At 40.7% G+C, this 20,558-nt stretch overlaps 1 protein-coding gene across 1 annotated transcript in view; it reads left to right on the forward strand.

Moving 5' to 3' along the window:
* epb41l4a (erythrocyte membrane protein band 4.1 like 4A) overlaps positions 1–20,558 on the forward strand; it is a 36,777-nt gene that overhangs the window by 5,619 nt on the left and 10,600 nt on the right. The window contains 16 exon segments of the mRNA XM_056291182.1: positions 1–37; positions 215–266; positions 437–515; positions 2,302–2,329; positions 2,331–2,404; positions 2,592–2,666; positions 3,602–3,692; positions 4,431–4,519; positions 5,921–5,984; positions 8,664–8,755; positions 10,031–10,102; positions 10,460–10,563; positions 16,493–16,565; positions 19,492–19,566; positions 20,107–20,208; positions 20,313–20,360. The exon segment at positions 1–37 is cut by the window's left edge and continues 68 nt beyond it. Of these exon segments, the coding sequence (XP_056147157.1) occupies positions 1–37; positions 215–266; positions 437–515; positions 2,302–2,329; positions 2,331–2,404; positions 2,592–2,666; positions 3,602–3,692; positions 4,431–4,519; positions 5,921–5,984; positions 8,664–8,755; positions 10,031–10,102; positions 10,460–10,563; positions 16,493–16,565; positions 19,492–19,566; positions 20,107–20,208; positions 20,313–20,360 (1,155 nt within the window).

Consider the following 20,558-nt stretch of genomic DNA (forward strand, 5'->3'; position numbering starts at 1 on the left):
CTTTGGTCTGAGATATTGTGACAGACATCATCAAACAGTAAGGCAGACAGACAGACCGACAGGACAGATAGTTCGTTTGTATGGTTGCATAAACGTCTTATTTGACAATATTTGTTCAGTAAATTAGTAGATCAAACAATGGCTTTTCAGTTCTTCAGTAAAGTACTTTTAACTAGTAATTAACAGTAATCTGTCTGTGTACTTTTCTCTGAAGCACTGGCTGGATGCCTCCAAAACTCTGTCTCAACACCAACACCTTATTAGTAGTAAGTGCTGCTGATAATAGTACTGCTACTACTACTACTACTACTACTACTACTACTACTACTACTATTCTAATAAAATTTCTATTGAATTAAATCTATTCTAGTCAAACCAAGTTAGATAGCTATATAGATCGATATGTAAACTTAATCATTACTCTTTTTCATCCCAGCTGGGCCACCATACACTCTGTATTTTGGGGTAAAATTTTATGCTGAAGACCCCTGCAAGCTAAAAGAGGAAATTACCAGGTTAGTACACATCATTACATATTTTGAATGGCGGAAAAAGGCATGGCTCACTTTTTACAATTTCTGCAGTAATTGTCTAGTTATTATTATTATTATTTATACATGCAAAATTAAAAAGAGATCATTATCATGTTACATTTTAACGTGACTAAATCATCATCAAGGTCACAGTAGCCAGTTTTTTGTTTTGTTTTTGTGGGAAAAGAGCGACCATCCCAGACTAACCTCGATAATAATAATAATAATAATAATAATAAGAAGAAGAAGAAGAAGAAGAAGAAGAAGAATTACATTTATATAGCACTTTTCTAGACACCCAAAGTGCTTCACATTGAAGGGGGTAACTCACTTCAATCACCACCGATGTGTAGCACCACCTGGGTGATGCAATGTAGGTGGGATCTTCCACAAAATGTCCCAGCACTCAGATACAAAGGGTTTGGCTTTATGAAAACAGGGAGAACATCCTCACAATACAGCTGCAGCACACGCCCGTGGAGAACGTGCTAGTTGCTGAGACACATTAAAACAGTGTATAGTTAAAATGGCAGAATGTGGACGTAACATTAAAGAAAGGCCTGTACAACAGTTCCTTCTGACAGTTGTACCAGTAAAAGAGTGGGGTGAAAAACAAGAGTAAAGTAACAGACAATGTTCTAACGCTACACAAACTGTATCCATTTTTTCAAATCCCATAATACATTTTTACATCGCCTCTTCACTAAACAAACAGGTGTTTGTGGTCTTGTTCCTTCTCTCACCTTCTGCAAGTTTGAATGAGTAAAAGAGTTAGCGAATGCACAAGGAGGTGTGGTGATGTCTGCAATGGGGAGGCAGTGTGATGGGATTTGACACGGAAAATGTCTTAATTTTGAAAACACACTTGTCTCCAAAGCCTATGTTAACTAAGACGTGAAACTACACGTGTAAACTTTAAATATGTAACAAGAATAAAATGTAGTTAATAACTAAAGTTTATTATTGCATATTAAAAAATATTATTAAATATTATTAATTATTATTAATTTGTTACATATTATTATTATTAAATAGAGGGAGATGCAGAGGACAGGAAGAAATGGAAACAGATGAGCCGCTGTGGCGACCCCTAACGGGAGCAACCGACAATAGTAGTAGTAGATTATTAAGTAGCTAATTGTTTAATTTTCTAACTCTGGGCTTACTAGCTACTTAGTTATATAACAATGTGACTATATAAGTAAACTTCTTACCAGGTAAATATCTTGCTTTTTAGCAAACTAGTTAACTGTATAACCATCTAGTTTGATTAATATGCTGTCAACTTTTGAGATAGTTGATCCATCCAGCCATCCATTATCTGAACCACTTATCCTGCTCTCAGGGTGGCGGGGATGCTGGAGCCTATCCCAGCAGCCACTGGGCGGCATTCAGGGAGACACTCTGGACAAGCCGCTAGGCCATCACAGGGGCGGAGATAGTTGACCATCTTGGCAAATAGCATACTGGCTAACTAGATAAATATTTGACTTGCTTATTGGCTAGCTGTCTGCGACTGTATTGGCCTAACCAGTTAACTTGTTGTATTGCAGTCTATATAGCCAGTGGAATTGGTGCCAAACGTTTGATATCCACTATTTAGCCAAATTTTTGTACTTGCCCACTGGCTAGCTGGCTAATTTAATCAACTATGACACCTCAGCTAACTGCCTATCTGTCAGATTGTTATGCTTGGTGGCTGACAAAAGTAAGGTAAAGGTTATGACATGTTTCTGTCTTTCTCTTTCTCTCCCCCTGTCTCTCTAAGGTATCAGTTCTTTCTTCAAGTGCGTCAGGGACATCTTACAGGGGCGCCTGCCTTGCCCTGCTGACACCACTGCTAGGCTAACGGCACTGGCGCTACAGGGTAAGTACAGCTGACTAGCCATTAGTTACCTTTGGAATTACCTTACTTGCTTACTTGTACGTGACCAACTAGTAACTTGCTAACTATTTAACAATTTAACAAAATGGCAATTGAATAACTAGCTAAATGGTAAAAGACAGACCAGTGGATTAATAAATAGTTTCCTGTAATTTTCTGTATTCTGTCCACAGCGAGCTTGGGGACTATGATGCAGGTGACCACAAACAGGCATTAGACGAAGAAGTCCAGCTAATCTACCAGACACTTAGTAGGGTGTGACTATTTAAGTGCCACAGAAAGAAAAAGAAAAAGATTATGTAAAGCTTTTATGGGGGGTGGGATTGTCTCCTCTTTTTCCCCCACTCAGGCACATCTAGTTCCTTGTACTCCTAAAATCCCACCATTGCACAGTCCCTATGATGGTTGGAGAGAGGTGACAATGTAGCGTGTCATCCAATATATTTGGAATCGGCAAATGCTCCTTTTCACTATCTTATTAGAGCGCGAGTGTCTGTACTAGAACCTAATTTCCCCCGGGGATGAATAAAGTATTCTGATTCACCTGCCAACTGCAGTTTTGTTCAGGGAAACATAACATGTAGCCTTAACTACTACATAAACGTAGGCTTAAGATGTTTTCACACTATAACCGCAAATGCACATAGCACAGTGTTAAGATCATTGTTTTCAAAAGCCTTTGCAGCTGCATTGTCAAAAGACAGATGTGCGACCTTAAGTAATCATACTGCCTAGAATTTCTGAGATTAGTGCACAAAGTTCAACCGAATTGAACATTAACCCTCAAATAGGCTGACCTCTACAAGGCATGTTCTGTGGCATTCCGGCATTTACAAGAGGCGGAAGTTAATATTGAAGCTAATATTGCGTGTGCTGGAGTACCCAGAGTTATATAGCTATACACTAAGGTCATACCAGGAAAAGGCAAAAAAGTTAGTAGCATGGCATAAAATATCTGAAAGGACAGGATACAAGGTTAGTAAATGCAAACTGTAAACCTTAGCTCCTGCGCCAACCAACCAGAACTTCCCCCAGTTCTTCAAGTCTGTAAAATCTTATGGACCTGTCAATATCTCACCTGCCTCTTTCGCCTCCTTTGCTGAACAATGAAGGCAATGGAAAGGGCTGTCTTATGCTCCGAAGACATTTTGTAAATACTATGCAAAGATTACGTTTCTCTTTCTAGTGGAACTTCTCATTCAGAGGCAGAGTCTCTCTATCTTTCTCTCGCCAAAACTCTGGACATGTATGGAGTTGACCTGCATCCAGTCTATGTAAGTATTTTATACTGTGGTTACATATGCACTAAGTACTGTGAATCATTTTATAGTGTGAATATACGATGTGTGCTTGTATACTTGTGCTCACATACTTAAAGGCTTGTGAAATCTTGTGTACTGGTGTACTTGCAAGCACGTGTGGTTGCCAGTTTTCTACCTGTAGACATGATTGCTAGCATACTTGCAGTATAAACTTAATTACTAATTTGTGTACTCTTGTAATTACATAGTTCTATATCTACATACATTAGCCCTTGTGGACTTGTTTCATCCATGCATACACACCTGCATACTTTCAAACTGATATATTTATTAACACTGCCATAGTTCCATTACATGCCTGCATACTAGTGTACTTGGTTCCTACTAACTCAAACATCCTTCCTACCTTACTTTCAAACTTTCAAACAGACATACCAACATATATCCTTTCTTCCAACCAATTTTAGATCCTTTTTCCTTTCCTTCCTTCTTTTCTTCCTCTCTTTCTACATAGCCCTTTTCATATTTTTCTATTTTACCCACATACCAAAATTTTTCTGTGCACTTTCACTTAATTTTAAGTGCCGTGCATGACATTTTAATGTAACTGTGTACGTTAAGTGTGATTGATTGATTTATCAAACATATTAATTGATAATAATATACATAATTGTGAGTCAGTTATTCCTTTCTTCCATCTTAAATACTTAAATATTCCACAGATACATGTGTGATTGCATTCTTTCACAGGGTGAGCATCAGTCCGAGTACTTCCTTGGGCTAACCCCGGTGGGTGTGGTCGTTTACAAGAACAGAGTTCAAGTGGGCAAATATTTCTGGTAGGAGAAATACTTGAGTAGAAATAATATGTACAGTTGCATTTTGCAAGTTCAAACTAAAATTGTTGTTCTATTCTATTCTTACAAATTTGAGGGTTGTTTAAAATTTGGTTTCGTACATAGTAAGGAAGTAGTTTAGTAAGTAGTAAGGAATAAAGGAATCAGGAACATTTATTTATCATTTCATTCCATGCACCTGCGCACATGATATGAAGCGAAATATCTTTCATTTCATTTCATAATGAAGGAAGGAACATAAGGAATATAAGGAACATAAGGAAGGAGTGAGAGGAGTTAGGCGAAGAAGGAATATATGGAGCATAAGGAACATAAGGAGTGAGAGAAGGAGTTAGGTAAAGAAGGAATATAAGGAGCATAAGGAACATAAGGAGTGAGAGAAGGAGTTAGGTAAAGAAGGAATATAAGGAGCATAAGGAACATAAGGAGTGAGAGAAGGAGTTAGGTAAAGAAGGAATATAAGGAGCATAAGGAACATAAGGAGTGAGAGAAGGAGTTAGGTAAAGAAAGAATATAAGGAGCATAAGGTACATAAGAAAGGAGTGAGAGGAGTTGGGTAAAGCAGGAATATAAGAAATATAAGGAAGGAGTGAGAGGAGTTGGGTAAAGCAGGAATATAAGAAATATAAGGAAGGAGTGAGAGGAGTTGGTAAAGACGGAATATAAGGAGCATAAGGAACATAAGGAACATAAGGAGTGAGAGAAGGAGTTAGGTAAAGAAGGAATATAAGGAGCATAAGGAAAACAAGAAAGGTGTGAGAGGATTTAGGTAAAGAAGGAATATAAGAAATATAAGGAAGGAGTGAGAGAAGTGAGGTAAAGATGGAAGGATGTAATGAAAGAAGGAAGGTGAAAAGGAATGAGAGAAGTAAGGAAGAAAGGACGGTCATATACTTTATTATAGAACAAGTTACATACTCTTTAAATGTTTATTTTACTCAGTCATGTTCTACTCAGATAGTATTTATACTCTGTCACAGAGCATACTCTTTTGTGTACATTTTTAATCTTAAGGGTTGAATTTTCAAAAAAGTATTATGGCATTTGTGTTTAGTTTCATGTTTATTTTGTTTGCTCAGTTAAAAGAAATTGATGATTTCAAAAATGACAATATTAAAATCTTAATAAAAAAACACGTGCAGGAGAGGAAGTAGGTCCAGAGTTCTTTTTGAAGTCCTCCTGTATCGCTGACAAACATTTACGGAATAAAAATCAAATTAAAATCAGCAAAATATATAACCAATAAAAAGAAAGCGAAAGGCAATCATATAAAAAACACAACAGAAACAGAGAGAGGGAGAGAGACAGAGAGAACTTGGAATGTCATGACATGACAGCTGGTGAATGAGCATGGACCTAAACCTGTGTTTGTTGTTTGTAAAGGCCCAGGATCTCCAAAGTCCACTTTAAAGACACACAGTTTGAGCTCAGAGTGGTTGGCAAAGATGTGAGTAATTTGCTTTGCTAAATTGGGTTGCGCTATGTTTTGGGGTAGGGCATTTCTCACTGTGCTATGTTTTGGTGGGCAGTAATATGCTAGGATTCTTCATGCTTTGCTAAGATTTATATTATGTGTAATTCTAAACTATGTTGTTCTTTAATATATAGGAGAAATCGTTTATATGGATAACATCCATTCAGGCAGTCAGGTTAGGTGGAGTCTTATTTGTTTGTTTGTTTGTTTGTTTTTTCAGACAACCAACTAATTGACATGTACAGTTATTAAATGAATACATTGTAATGAAAGATCATTTCTCTACCTCTTCTCTTTATTCTACCAGCTGTAATTGATCGGTACTTAGTACCCTAACTGTTTGCTGTACTGTAACAAAATATCAGCTGCTTCAAACAGGAATTGAAAAATATACTTTTGATTACAGTAACACCACTTAACATTGTCTAAAGTACATTTTTAATAACAGTAAGCTGAGGCTAAAAATGTAAATGAAGCCTATGCCACGTTAAAGAGCAACTAAACCCTCCAGCATTTTAGTGTGTTTGCTGACATCTACAGGTTAAGAATCATAACAAGGCTAAAACGTGTCAGTGTGGTCTTGGTACTCGGTGGTGTTAGCATAGCAGGATAAACACAGCTGAAGCTAATAACAATAATAGCACTGTTAGATGTAGGTATGCAGAAGAACCAACGTTGAACAAACTACTGACAATTGTTAGTCTACGACTACTACTACGATTAATAAATAGTCCACTTTCAGTCATACTGCCAATGGTAGTATGTTGTCTAGTTTTACTACTAAAGCTAGTATTCCATTAGTTCTACTACTACAAGAATTACCAGTACACAACGTACCATGAGTAGTTTACAAGTAGATATACTGTCTTACAAGTATTTGTACTTTGTAAGGTAGTATTTTTATTATTCTTTGAAGTAATCAAAAATAAGAATTGTTCAATTACTTTTAGAGATTTATCTGTGACTATCCTTAGATAAACACAAGCACAAAATATATTTACTACTACTACTTTCAGCAGCACCCATTAGGGGTCACCACGGCGGCTCATCCGTTTCCATCTCTTCCTGTCCTCTGCATCTTCCTCTGTCCCACCAGCCACCTGCATGTCCTCCCTCACCACATCCATACACCTCCTCTTTGGCCTTCCTCTTCTCCTCTTCCCTGGCAGCTCCATATTCAGCATCCTTCTCCCAGTATACCCAGCATCTCTCCTCCACACATGTCCAAACCATCTCCATCTTGCCACTCTTGCTTTGTCTCCAAACCATCCAACCTCAGCTGTCCCTCTAATATACTCCTTCCTAATCCTGTCCTTCTTCATCACTCCCAGTGAAAATCTTATCATCTTCACCTCAGCCACCTCCAGCTCCTCCTCCTGTCTTTTCGTCAGTGCCACTGTCTCCAAACCATACAACATAGCTGGTCTCACTACCATCTTGTAAACCTTCTCTTTAGCTCTTGCTGGTACCCTTCTGTCACAAGTCACCCCTGACGCTGTTCTCCACCCACTCCACCCTGCCTGCACTCTCTTCTTCACCTCTCTTCTGCACTCCCGGTTACTTTGGACAGTTGACCCCAAGTATTCAAACTCATTACCTTCATCACCTCTACTCCTTGCATCCTCACCATTCTACTGTCCTCCCTCTCATTCACACATACGTATGTATTCTGTCTTGCTCCTACTGACTTTCATTCCTCTCCTCTCCAGTGCATACCTCCACCTCTCCAGGCTCTCCTCCACCTGCACCCTAATATCACAATGTCATCCGCAAATATCATACTCCTGCCTGATCTCGTCCATCAATCTGTCCATCACCACTGCAAACAAGACCTTATTGACAATTGTTAGTGCTGACTGTATTTGTCTCTCGATGCTGATAAATGTGCTGACACACCTAAATAGAACAGAGCCATTATTATTGTTATTAGCTGCAGCTGTTGCTAATCGTGCTAGTCTCAAATCACAGAGTACCAAGACCAGCCTGTTATGTTTTTAACCTTTACATGGTTTTTAACTTGTGGATGCCGGCAAACTCACTGAAATGGTCTAGGGTTTAGTTACTGTTTAAACTGTCTGGTGATTTTTGAGGCGGATTTTCAGATTTCTAGAGCAGAGTTAGTACTTTCATAAGCAGAAAAAAATTAAATCTTTAACATTACATCTTTATCATCTTTAATTCCAATGTATGAAAGACCTGAAATGATCACTTTAGGTGGACTGTTTGATCACCATGACCAGATTATTTAAACAGCATTCGTGGAGGAATGGTCCTGTCCAGGGAATTTTGATCAGTACAAGCGCTTGATCACCTAAACATTGATCGCTACTGACGGGTCCCTCTGTACTAGAATTGCTGTGCTATGCAGTGCACTGTTTTCTCATTTTACACTTTAATTTGCTAATGTGCCCCAAAAATGTAATATGCAGTGCAATATTTGCCGAGACCCACGCTTTGCTAGGCTATGCTTTGCAATACTATTTTCTGGCTGCTGTAACAGACTAAGGTTAACAGTGCAGTACTATTTTATTTAAATTACATCTTGTACTATGTTTGCAGTTATACTATATAAAATGAATATAGCTGTACTAAAGTATTATTCATAGAGTAGCCCACTGTGTTTTATATATATCTCTCTCTGCTCTCTTTTAGGGTTCAGAGACCTCATTTGTCTTTGGGGCGGTCGACAGAAAATCCTGCAAGCAGCTGTGGAGAAGCTGTGTGGAGTTCCACTCCTTCTTCAGGTAGGAAGGAAGTAAAGAATAAAGGAAGACTGGATGGAAGGAAGGAACAAACAAAGGAAGGGGTGAGAGACGGGGTCAGGAGTGAGAGAAAGAAAGAGGGCGCTAATGAAGGAAGAAAGAAAGAAAGAAAGAAAAAGAAAAATGTATGTTGAGGTTTGTCTGTGTGAGAGAGTAGCCGGCTGGCAACTGAAAATCCAGCTAACAAGGGGATTAGAGCCACTCTAATCTCATTTTGCAGTCGTGAGCTAAATTTTTAAAGTCAGCTAATGTTATTTCAGAAGCACCACAGAATCTCCACAGAATTACAGTTCTGTACATTTGTGGAACCTTTTTAAGTTTTTACAAACTATAGCTAAAGTGACATCAAGCGACATCATTATTAGGGCGATGAAGGATAGAGATGGAAATGTTGTAATGTTGTATGAGAGGTTAGACACTAAGGAAGGAGAAAAGGACTTTTACCGATTGGCTAGACAGAGGGACCAAGCTGGGAAGGATGTGCAGCAGGTTAGGGTGATGAAGGATAGAAATGGAAATGTGCTGACAAGCGAGGAGAGTGTGTTGAGAAGGTGGAAGGAGTACTTTGAGGGGCTGATGAATGAAGAAAATGAGAGAGAGAAGGTTGGATGATGTGGGGATAGTGAATCTGGAAGTGCGGTGGATTAGCAAGGAGGAAGTGAGGGCAGCTATGAAGAGGATGAAGAGTGGAAAGGCAGTTGGTCCTGATGACATACCTGTGGAGGCATGGAGATCTTTAGGAGAGATGGCAGAGGGGTTTTTAACTAGATTGTTTAACACAATCTTGGAAAGTGAGAGGATGCCTGAGGAGTGGAGAAGAAGCATACTGGTACCGATTTTCAAGAACAAGGGCGATGTGCAGAACTGCAGTAACTACAGAGGTATAAAGTGGATCAGCCACAACATGAAGATATGGGAAGGGTGGTGATCAGCGAGCAGCAGTATGGTTTCATAGCACGAAAGAGCACCACAGATGTGATGTTTGCTTTGAGGATGTTGATTGAGAAGTATAGAGTAGATATTTAAAGATTTATCTTTTTCTAAATGTGTTTGATATTGCTCTTTTTTTACCACTTTTTACGTTTTGTTGATCTGTTCTTTTAATTATATTTTAATTATATTGGCTCTTAAATGTTCCACATACGTAGTTTGTGTATGTGTATCATGTATTTATTAAAACTGTGTTGTGTATATGTTCTCCTGTATGGTTGTTTAATCGGTGTGTGTGTGTGTGTGTGTGTGTGTGTGTGTACTCAGAATGTCAAGTGGTAACGAGGCAAATACATTGACGAGGAAGTTGTCCAAGCTAGGATCGAAACACCGCTACAGGTACACACACACAGACTCTCTCTGTCTGTCTGTCTGTCTGTCTGTCTGTCTGTCTGTCTGTCTGTCTGTCTGTCTGTCTGTCTGTCTGTCTGTCTGTCTGTCTGTCTGTCTGTCTGTCTGTCTCTTTCACACCGACACACACTCACACGCACAAAGAGAATAAACTTATACACTAACTTTAGTGTTAGCAGAAGTAGCGTTAGCATAAGCAACACACCATTATCATTATCAACACATTGCTGGCTAATGCTAAATTAGCTAGCAACGTGCATGAGCTAGCAAATTTACCATTGGCTTCAAAGACCTACAGGCACACAATACAGTCTCTAACTCTGTCTCTGCCCCTCTGTCCTCCAGTGGTCGCGTGTCCAGCCAACTGAGAGCCAGTCAGGATGTAGTTCTACCCAGACAGGATGTCATTGTTGTTCGAAAGCCAAGCAAAAAACTCACTCACTCTTCTGGTATGGAATTAATTATTTTGGAATATTTTCTAATAATTTTTAATAAATTTGGAGTTGTTTTGGGAAGACTAGAATGGTTTTGAAATTGTTTGGCATGGTTTGGAACTGACTGGAACAGTTGATTCAGGGAATGAACCTACTGTTGATTTACGTTTGGAGTTATTTGGAATGATTTTGAATTGGTTGTTGGTAAGAATGACAACCCCTTCATCTTTATCGCCGCAACCACTGTCACAATAGTGTGGTGGGGGGTACCAAATTCATCTCCCCCACTGTGATTACTGAATCATATATTGTTATGAGAAACTATGGGGGCCAGGAAATGATTAGTTCAGAATCAGAATCAGAATACTTTATTCATCCCCAAGGGGAAACTGGGTGAGGTTTGTTGCTGTAGTAACTAAATCAGTGTATTACAAATGTTTGCTTTTTTTCTGCTGATCTCTTAATTACAACAAGAGGCAGTCTTGATTTTATTAAATTATCTCTTGCCATTTGGAAAGACTATTTCCGTTCCACTTCTAATACATCTGACAATGTGTTTCATAAACTGTTACATCCATCCGTCCATTATCCAAGCCGCTTATCCCAGTCGAGGTCAAGAGATGCTGGAGCCAATTACAGCCCACACAAAAATATTTAATTGCTGCATTATATTCAGTTTAAAAGAGATTTGATGCAGCATTTAGAGTGAAAATATAATCCAGTGATTTATAAATTTGTATGATGCGGTTGGAAAAATATGCTGCCGTCCAAGTTAAGTATTTTAGAATAGCAACTAGTAAATTGTCTTACAGCATGTATTGGGGCAGACATTTTAGCAATTGAATTTCAAATAAAGACATCTATTTACAATTTCATTTAGCAGACGCTTTTATCCAAAGCATCGTAAATCTGAGTTAAAACAACACAAGCAAGGATCTAGTCAGGAGGCAACAGCGCAAGTGTAAAAAAAAAACTAGGTTCAAGTCCGATAGGACATAGGTGTCAACAGGCAGTGCACAAAGGCAATGCATGGGGTGCATAGCAGCGAGTGTTTTTTAAAAATACCATCAGGTGTGGCAGAGTGTAGTGAGCAGGACTGAGTGTACACCTGAATGAGGGAGTTCAGGTCAGCGGGAGCCATTAATGTTGCTGCTTTGTAATCAAGCAGTAAGGTTTTGAATTGGATGCAGGCATAAACTGGGATCCAGTGGAGGGATATGAACAGCAGAGTGACATGTGTTTTTTTGGGTTGGTTGAATATCAGACGTGCCACTGCGTTCTGGATCATTTGCAGAGGTTTGAAAGTGCATGCAGTGAGACCTGCCAGTAAGGAGTTGCAGTAGTCAGTGCGTGATATAACAAGAGCCTGTACAGGGAGTTGTGCTGCATGCTCAGACAGGTAGGGTCTAATTTTTCTGATGTTGTACAGGGCAAATCAGCACGACCGAGCAATCGAGGCCACGTGAACCTTAAAGGTTAGTTGGTCATCAGTCATGACACCCAGGTTTTGGCAGACTTTGTGGGCATGAGTTTGGTTGATCCGTGCTGGATTTTGATCTGTTGTTGTGATAATGGACTGGCTGGGATGATAAGGAGCTCAGTCTTAGATAGGTTAAGCTGAAGGTGGCGTTCTTTCATCCATGCAGAGATATCAGCAAGGTATGACGATATCCGTGCCGGGACTGTGAGGTCATCTGGTGGGAATGATAGGAAGGGCTGGGTATTGTCAGCATAGCAATGCTATGAGAAACCATGGGAGTGGGTCATTGCATCAAGTGAGGTGGTGTATACTGAGAAGGGAGTGGATCGAGCACTGACCCTTGAGATACCCCTGTGGATAAACTATGTGGTTTGGACACTTCTTCCCTCCAAGATACTCTAAAAGATCTCCCTGAGAAGTACGACATGAACCAGCAGAGGGCAGATCCTGAGATGCCAAGCTCGGTGAGTGTGGAGAGGAGAATTTGGTGGTTAACCGTATCAAAGGCAGCTGACAGATCTAGCAGCAATAAAGCTGAGGCCTGACTAGCAGCTCTAGCCAAACACAGTGATTCTGTTACCGACAGGAGTGGAGTCTCGGTAGAGTGACCCCGCTTAAAGCCAAACTGATTCAGATCGTACAGATTGTTCCTAGAAAGGAATTCAGAGACTTGGTTAAAGACAGTGCACTCAAATATTTTTGAAAGAAAGGGTAGGAGTGAAACTGGTCTGTAGTTTTCAACCTGGGCTTGGCTGAGTGTAGAATTTTTGAACAGCAGGGTGACCTGAGCTTGCTTAAATGCAGTTGGGAACACACCCATTGTAAGCGAGGAGTTGATGATGTTTGTGACTGCAGGGTTAAGTGTGGGGGAAATGGTCTGTAGGAGGTTGGATGGTATTGTGTCCAGCGGACAGGTAGTGGGATGGGAGTCCAGCAGAAATCTTGGGAGACTTCCTACCCAGTCAGGAGGGAGAATGAGGTGAGTGTGGCACTGTTAGCTGGCAGAGGTAAACAGAGTTGGTCAAGCTCAGAGAACTGGTTACTGATGGCAAAAGCCTTATCAGTAAAGTATAAGGCGAACATGTGGAGTGCGCAGAGTGGAGGTTGGAAGAGGAGGCGGATTGAGGAGTGAGTTAAAAGCAGAAAACATTTTTCGAGCATCAGTGGCACCACAGATCTTGTTCTGATAGTAAGTGGCTTTAGCTGTTTTTAAGCTGGAGGGGATTGACGCTAGGAGATACTGATAGTCACTGAGGTCAGTGGACTCTGGTCTTACGCCATTTCCTCTCTGCCGCTCTAAGCACCGCCCTTTACTCTCTGATGATCTAGCGAGCCGTGGACTAGGAGGGGCATTATGGGCATGTTTGGATGGTAGAGGGCAGAGATTGTTAAGAGAAGAGGTTAGTGACACACAGAGTGTGTCTGTAGCCTCGTTGACAAGGAGTGAAGAGAATTCATTATGAGGAGGCATGGAAGCCAAGACCTCATTGGAGAGCTGGGTCAGTGTAAGAGACTGGAAGTTTTGGTGGAAGGAGGCCCATTGTAGGGGAATGTGAGGGTGTTCCAGTAAGGAGGCTGTAAATTGAATAAAGAATATCCTACTGATCAAAATCTTTGAACCAGTCTTAAAAGAATTGCTTATAAACGATTAAACAAATAGCTCAGATGTCCCATTGAAATAAGAAAACGAAAGCATTGTCCAACCATAAACAAATATAAATGTCACATGATCTCCGTACGGGTCAACACTGGCATGTCCATCATCATCATCATAATCATCTCCAAGATCCCCCTCTTCCTCCTCTGGAAGGTCAGCATTGGCTTTAACTGCAGTATTGTGGATCAACAATTTTATAGCATTTAGTGGGATTTACCTGCAGACTACCACCAAACTTCCTGATGCAGTAAAAACATTGCTTCCAAACCCCAACTACCCTCTTCACAATATAGTGTGCTTGAGTTTGGGCCTTATTGAACCTCTCCTCCTCATGTGTCGCTGGCTGCATGGTGGCTCCATGGTTAGTACTATTGCCTCCCAGCAAGAAGGTCTTGGGTTCGAACCCCAGGTCGTCCAAGGTACTTTCTGTGTGGAGTTTGCAAGTTCTCCTCTTGTCTGTGTGGGTTTCCTCTGGGTGCTTCGCTTTCCTCCCACCATCAAAAGACATGCACAGGTTAATACTCCTCTCTGTGTCACTGACTGAGACATGGCAAGAATAACTGCAGTTGGTCCCCAAGTCCCAACTGCTCCAAGCTACAGTGTGTGTTAGGATGGGTTAAATGCAGAGGATGAATTTCCCCATGGGGATTAATAAAGTACATCGTAGAGATGAGAACTGTGATAACCAGCATCTGCCAATTACCATCAATCAAATCCTACATTCTCAGCCACCTGGCCAACGGCTAAATTAGTCCAGACAAAATGTCTTTATGCATGCTCAATAATCCAGGTAAGAAAATCAAGAAAGTTGAATCAGTTCATCTGAACACAACGTTTATTGAGAGAAACGTTTCATTACTCATCTAAGTGACCTCTTCAGTCTAAACTGACTGCACGTACCCCACTCTTATAAACAATACAGTGGCATAAGTTGTTTTCCGTCGTTATGCCACTGTATTGTTCCATTCAAGACTTATATGCCTCCAGCCTCAGGAAACTGGCAGGCAACATCTCTGCCGAACCTGTTCCAACGCTTCCCCTCTGGCAGGCGCTACAGAGCACTTTACCCCAAAACAACCAAATATAAAAACAATTTCTTTCTGTGGGCTGTCATTCCAATGAATGCTTAACACTGTCAAATAAATCCAACCATTTTGTATATACTGTACTGTACATGTACGTATATTGGTTCGCTCTGACATGTCAATCTACCTCAGGCATGTATGTAAGTAAACTGCTAACATCTGTATCAGCATCTGATATATTCTCTGCACCACTGCACTTTATCACCTCTTATTTCCCCTGTATAAGTCAGTCCATGTGTATATATGTGAAGATTTTTGTGTTGTAGTGTTGTTATTCTATGTTAAGTACACTGAGAGAGAGCCATGAAACCAGAGTCAAATTCCATGTTTGTGCAAACCTACATATGGCTAATAAACATGATTCTGATTCTGATAGATGAGTGATGAAACGTTCCTCTCAATAAACGTTGTGTCCAGATGAACTGATTCAATGTTCTTTGATAGTCCAGACAGAAGATCAAATGTTATCTTTTCTGGGATGACCCCCCCCCCCCATTTTCTGAAGATGTAGTCATGCCCACACCTTAAGGTCTATCTGTCTAGCTAGCTAGCTAGCTAGCCAACTACACCATCCTACTGAATAAATTGCCACAAGGATATTTCTTTTTAATTTTGCTGTTCAAAGGACAGAATGACGTGATGTAGCTGTGAATTACGGTGGTACTAATTTACACTGTATCCATGACAGAGAAGCCAACATCCTGATTACAAGTAATCCCAAAGCTAACAACAGTTTTATGCTTGGGAAACACACCACAGAATGGTTCAAAATAGGTTGGAATAGTTTTGTGGTAGCCTGGAGTAGTTTCAGGTAATTTTGAAAGTTATACAAGTTTTTTTGGAATAATTTGGCATGATTTAGAGAAGTTTGCTAGGATTTAGAAAGGATTGACCAAGAGTTGGAATACTTTGCCGTGAATTTGAACGGTTTGAAATGGTTTAATAGAATATTTTGAGAGAATGTTTTAATAGAATAATTTAAATCAAAGTTAGATAAATAATTTAAATAAAAAGAATTTATTTTAAATTTACATTTTAAATAATAATAATCTAAATAAATAAAATAAAATAATTTAAAATTGATTTAAAATTGATTTAATAGAATATTTTGAGACTATTTTGAAAGAATTGACTTTTTTAACAACCTTGATTGGTGTGGAATGTAAGGGAATGAGATTGCTTTCAATTAGTTTATTACATCTTTAAAAGTAACAAGAAATGTTTTGGGTTGGTCTAGAATAGTTTTAGAATGAATTCAGATAGGTTTGAAACTAGTTTTTGGAAATAACCATGAAGTTTTTTTTAAATGTTTTGTAGTTGTTTTGAATAACTGGAAGAACTTTGAAAGGATTTAATATCATGTAACCATTCTAGGATAATTTAAAATAATTTGAAAACTTAATTAAGCGGCATAGATGGAAATTGTTCTGGAATGACCTGGAATAGTTTGCAGTGGTTTTGGAATGTTCTAGAAATAGATCTGGAATTATCTGAAAACTTTCAAAATTGATTTTTAATTGTCTAAACTGATCTGAAGCTTTCTTAAAAGATTCAGGAATGTTATGGAATACTTATTAATGTTTTATAATGTGCAACAAAATTTGTGGAATATGGTCAGAGGTGTTTGAAATAGCTATGGAATGATTTGGAGTGGCTTATAATTTTTTTGAATGATTTGGAATAATAATGGAATGGAATAGTATCCGCTCTCTTCTCTTCCAGGTAAAACAAATAAAACCCAGAATGCAGACCAAGAAGAAACACTGAAACTCACGTCAGCGCTTCCTGTTAACAGGTAGTTGGTAGTGGTACTACTATTACTCATATTAAACAGACAACTTGTAATGTCATTAGTAATCCAATTACTACTACTACTACTACTACTTCTACTACTTCTAGTACATCTGCTGCTGCTGCTGCTGCTATAACTGTTAACAGGAAAGTGGTATTTCAAGTACTGCTGACACAGCTTCTAGTATTTCTCACAGAAAGTTGAATCAGTTCATCTGGACCCAGTGTTTATCGAGAGAGAAACGTTTCATCACACATTGTAAGATGCTGTGACTGCAACTATTCCCAAATCCTCTGTGAATAGTACACATGGCCACTGAAACTCTAGTTAATGGTCACAGCAAGTTGCACATGAAACCGATCGTTGTTTTCGGTCGTTATGCCACTGTATTGTCTTGATACATGCTCAGCAATCCAGGCAAGAAAATCAAAGAAAGTTGAATCAGTTCATCTGGACACAACGTTTATTGAAAGATAAGTTTCATCTCTCATGTAAGGGACCTCTTCAGTCTCAACTGACTGCAGGTATCCCCACCCTTATAACCCAGCAAAATTCCCAGGGAAAAAAAACCCATCCGAGGCAAATCCCGCTAGTGGAACTGATCACAGCCACGGAATCAGCGATCTGTAAAACAACATCGTGGACCCAGAAGCGGTGCAACTGTGGACAAAGGTTTCAGCCTGCCTAAGCAATGTGAAGGTGCCACAGTCCGGCTTCAGTAAAGATGAGAGGAAAGCGCTCACGGCTCTCGGTAAGGACAGTAACATCATCATCCTTCCAGCGGACAAAGGCAGATGCACTGCTGTATTAAACCAGACAGACCATCATGAGAAAGTTATGATGTTACTCAGCGACATGAATACTTACGAGCCCCTGAAACGAGTTCCAGGCAGTGGTTCCAAGAAAAAGGTGATAAGATTGTCTGAAGCTGTTAGAACAGGACGATGCTACTGACAGAATTTTGTACCACAGATTATACCCAGGGGAAGCGAAACCTAGTCTGTATGGGTTACCTAAGATACATAAACAGGATGTGCCATTACGGCCTATTGTCTGTATGATTAACTCAGCGACCGATAACATCTCTTAAGTTTCAAGCATCTATTCTTAACCCGTTGGTAGACAGTAGTAAACTTCACATTCAGAACTCTATGGATGTTGTGGATAAGGTGAGGGACATCATTATGGAGGGGGATGAAACAATGGCCTCTTATGATGTTAAGTCTCTCTTCATGTGTGTTCCTGTTGACGTAGTACTGGAGGTAGTCTGTATGAAATTACAAAACGACCCCACCCTTAGCAATAGAACCACCCTTAACACTGGCAAAGTGTGTCTGCTCCTGAAGCTGTGTGTCCACGTACTTCACATACAGGGGGCAGTACTATAGGCAGAGGCATGGATGTCCTATGGGTTCCCCAGTCTCACCTGTAGTGGCCAACTTGTACATGGAGGAAGTGGAAAAGAGGCTCTGATGTCCTATCCAGGGGCACCACCTCGCCATTGGTTCAGATTTATGGACAACATCTGGGTTAAATTTGAATCTCAGGGTGCACCACGTTTTACCGACCACATTACCTCTGTGGACAACCACATCACGTTCACCAGGGAGGATGTGAAAAATGACAGGTTAGCCTTCTTACACTGTGAAATTACAATTGGTGATGGGGACACTTGATTGTTGCTGTTTACCGTAAATAAACACTTACTGGTCAGTACTTAAGGTTTGACTCTCAGCATCCACTGGAGCACAAACTAGGAGTCATCAGGACGCTGGACCACCGAGCTGACTTCGTCCACACCAACACAGTGGCTGGGGAAGGGGAGAAATCCCACATTAAACAGGCCATGGTGAAGTGTGGTTATCCAAACTAGGTGTTTGTCAAAGCCAGGAAGACGCCCAAACAGTGCACCAGCCGATCGAAGAGAGGAGAAGGACAACAGTTGCCTACACGTAAACCAGTGGTGATTCCGTATGTGGTGGGAGTGTCGGAAAAGCTGAGATGCGTATTTTCCAAACACCACATCTCAGTTTCTTTCAAACCCCAAAACACGCTGCTCCAGAAGTTGGTCCACCCCAAGGATCGGGTCCCCCCAGCACAAACAAGAGCAATATAGTGTAGCTGTTAAGTGCCAGGAGGATTGCTGTGACTTGCACATCAGGGAAACCAAACAGCCGCTGGCCAAGAGGATGACACAACACAGGAGAGCTAACATGTCAGGCCAGGACTCCACAGTCTACACCATCTACAGGCCGGTGGCCACTTTTTCAAGGATGAGCATGTGCATTTCCTTGATAGGGACGAATGCTGGTTTAAACGAGGAGTCAAAGAGCCATCTATGTGAAGAGGGAACGACTATCCCTGAACCGGGGGGAGGGGGGGGCCAAGAGTACATCTGTCACCATCTTACAATGCTGTGATTGCAAACGTTCCCCAATCTTCTATGAATAGTGCACATGGGCATCGAAACGCTAGTGATCACACCCATATTTGCATATTAAACTGGTTGTTGGTTTCGTTCGTTATGCCACTGTATTGTTTATAAGGGTGGGGTACCTGCAGTCACTGTATTGTTTATAAGGGTGGGGACACCTGCAGTCACTGTATTGTTTATAAGGGTGGGGACACCTGCAGTCACTGTATTGTTTATAAGGTGGGGTATCTGCAGTCAGTCGAGACTGAAGAGGTCACTTAGATGAGTGATGAAACATTTCTCTCTCAATAGACGCTGCGTCCAGATGAACTGGTTCAACTTTCTGTGATTTTCTTACCTGGATTATTGAGCATGCATAAAGACACTTCTAGTACTACTATTTGCCCTTTTGTAATATATGAAACATGTAATTTGTATAAGACTTATGCTAGTGCTACTTTGTTACTGACATAAAGATAATGGTGATGGTGATGATGAGGATGATTGTCCTTACAGCTCCAAACCAGCAACCGTAGAAGAGGAGCATCATGGAAAGCCCAGTGCACCATGGGAAGGGAATGGCACCCAGAGGTACTACTAGTACTATACCATTTATTCTCTATCCTACATGCTCTAGCTTAAGGGTCGGCAACCTATGGCATACGTGCCAACGGTGGCGCGCGAGGCCATTACTTCCGAGCCATCCTGGTCTCTGCTCCACCCCCTCTGCTGATCCGAGGAGGGCTGCAGACTACCACATGCCTCCTCCGATACATGTGGAGTCGCCAGCCACTACTTTTCACCTGACGGGGGGAGTTTCGCCAGGGGGACGTTGCGTGTGGGCGGATCACGCTATTCCGTCCAGTCCCCCCCCCCCCCCCCACGACCGACCAGAGTAGGCGCTAGTACAGCAACCAGGACACACACCCACATCCGGCTCATCACGGGGATTCGAACTGGTGATCCCCGTGTTGGTAGGCAACGGAATGGACTGCCATGCCGTCCGGATGCCCCTAATTCACTGAGATCTTGCTTTCAACAAAAATGTTGTCCTGTATAGTGTGTTTTAGTGTTGTTTATAACTTTGGCCTTATTATATTCTGCTTTACTCTGCTTCTTTTCCCTCCTCAGTGGACTATACGGCACCTCCAAAGATCGGACCAGGTCACCCAAGTTCCCTGCAGCGCGTGTACGAACCCCGCTGACAGACGGGAATGGAGAAAGGAGACGAAGGTAGGTCTTATCATGTATGTTTGTACATATGTGTATATCTGTCTATCTACCTGCCTGTCTGTCTGTCTATTGATTTATGGTGTTACTTATTCGACATGTCGAAGGCTCAGCCAGGATGATGGTGACCGACCAAACAGACTGCACAGGAGAAGGTAAGGGAGAAAATAGACCTCCTTTATTAACTTCTGCCTATTTTCCTTCCACACTTCACTTTTTTCTTCTTACTTCCTTGTTTGCTTTATTTAGTCCTAAAGTCTGATTGTCCATTTTCTCCCATGTGTCCCTCCCAAAACTCTTTTCTTATGTCTTTTCCTTATTGCATGCAATTCTTCTTTCCCTCGTCACTTCCT

This window comes from Lampris incognitus, chromosome 12 (genome assembly GCF_029633865.1).
Source record: "Lampris incognitus isolate fLamInc1 chromosome 12, fLamInc1.hap2, whole genome shotgun sequence".
NCBI lineage: Eukaryota > Metazoa > Chordata > Actinopteri > Lampriformes > Lampridae > Lampris > Lampris incognitus.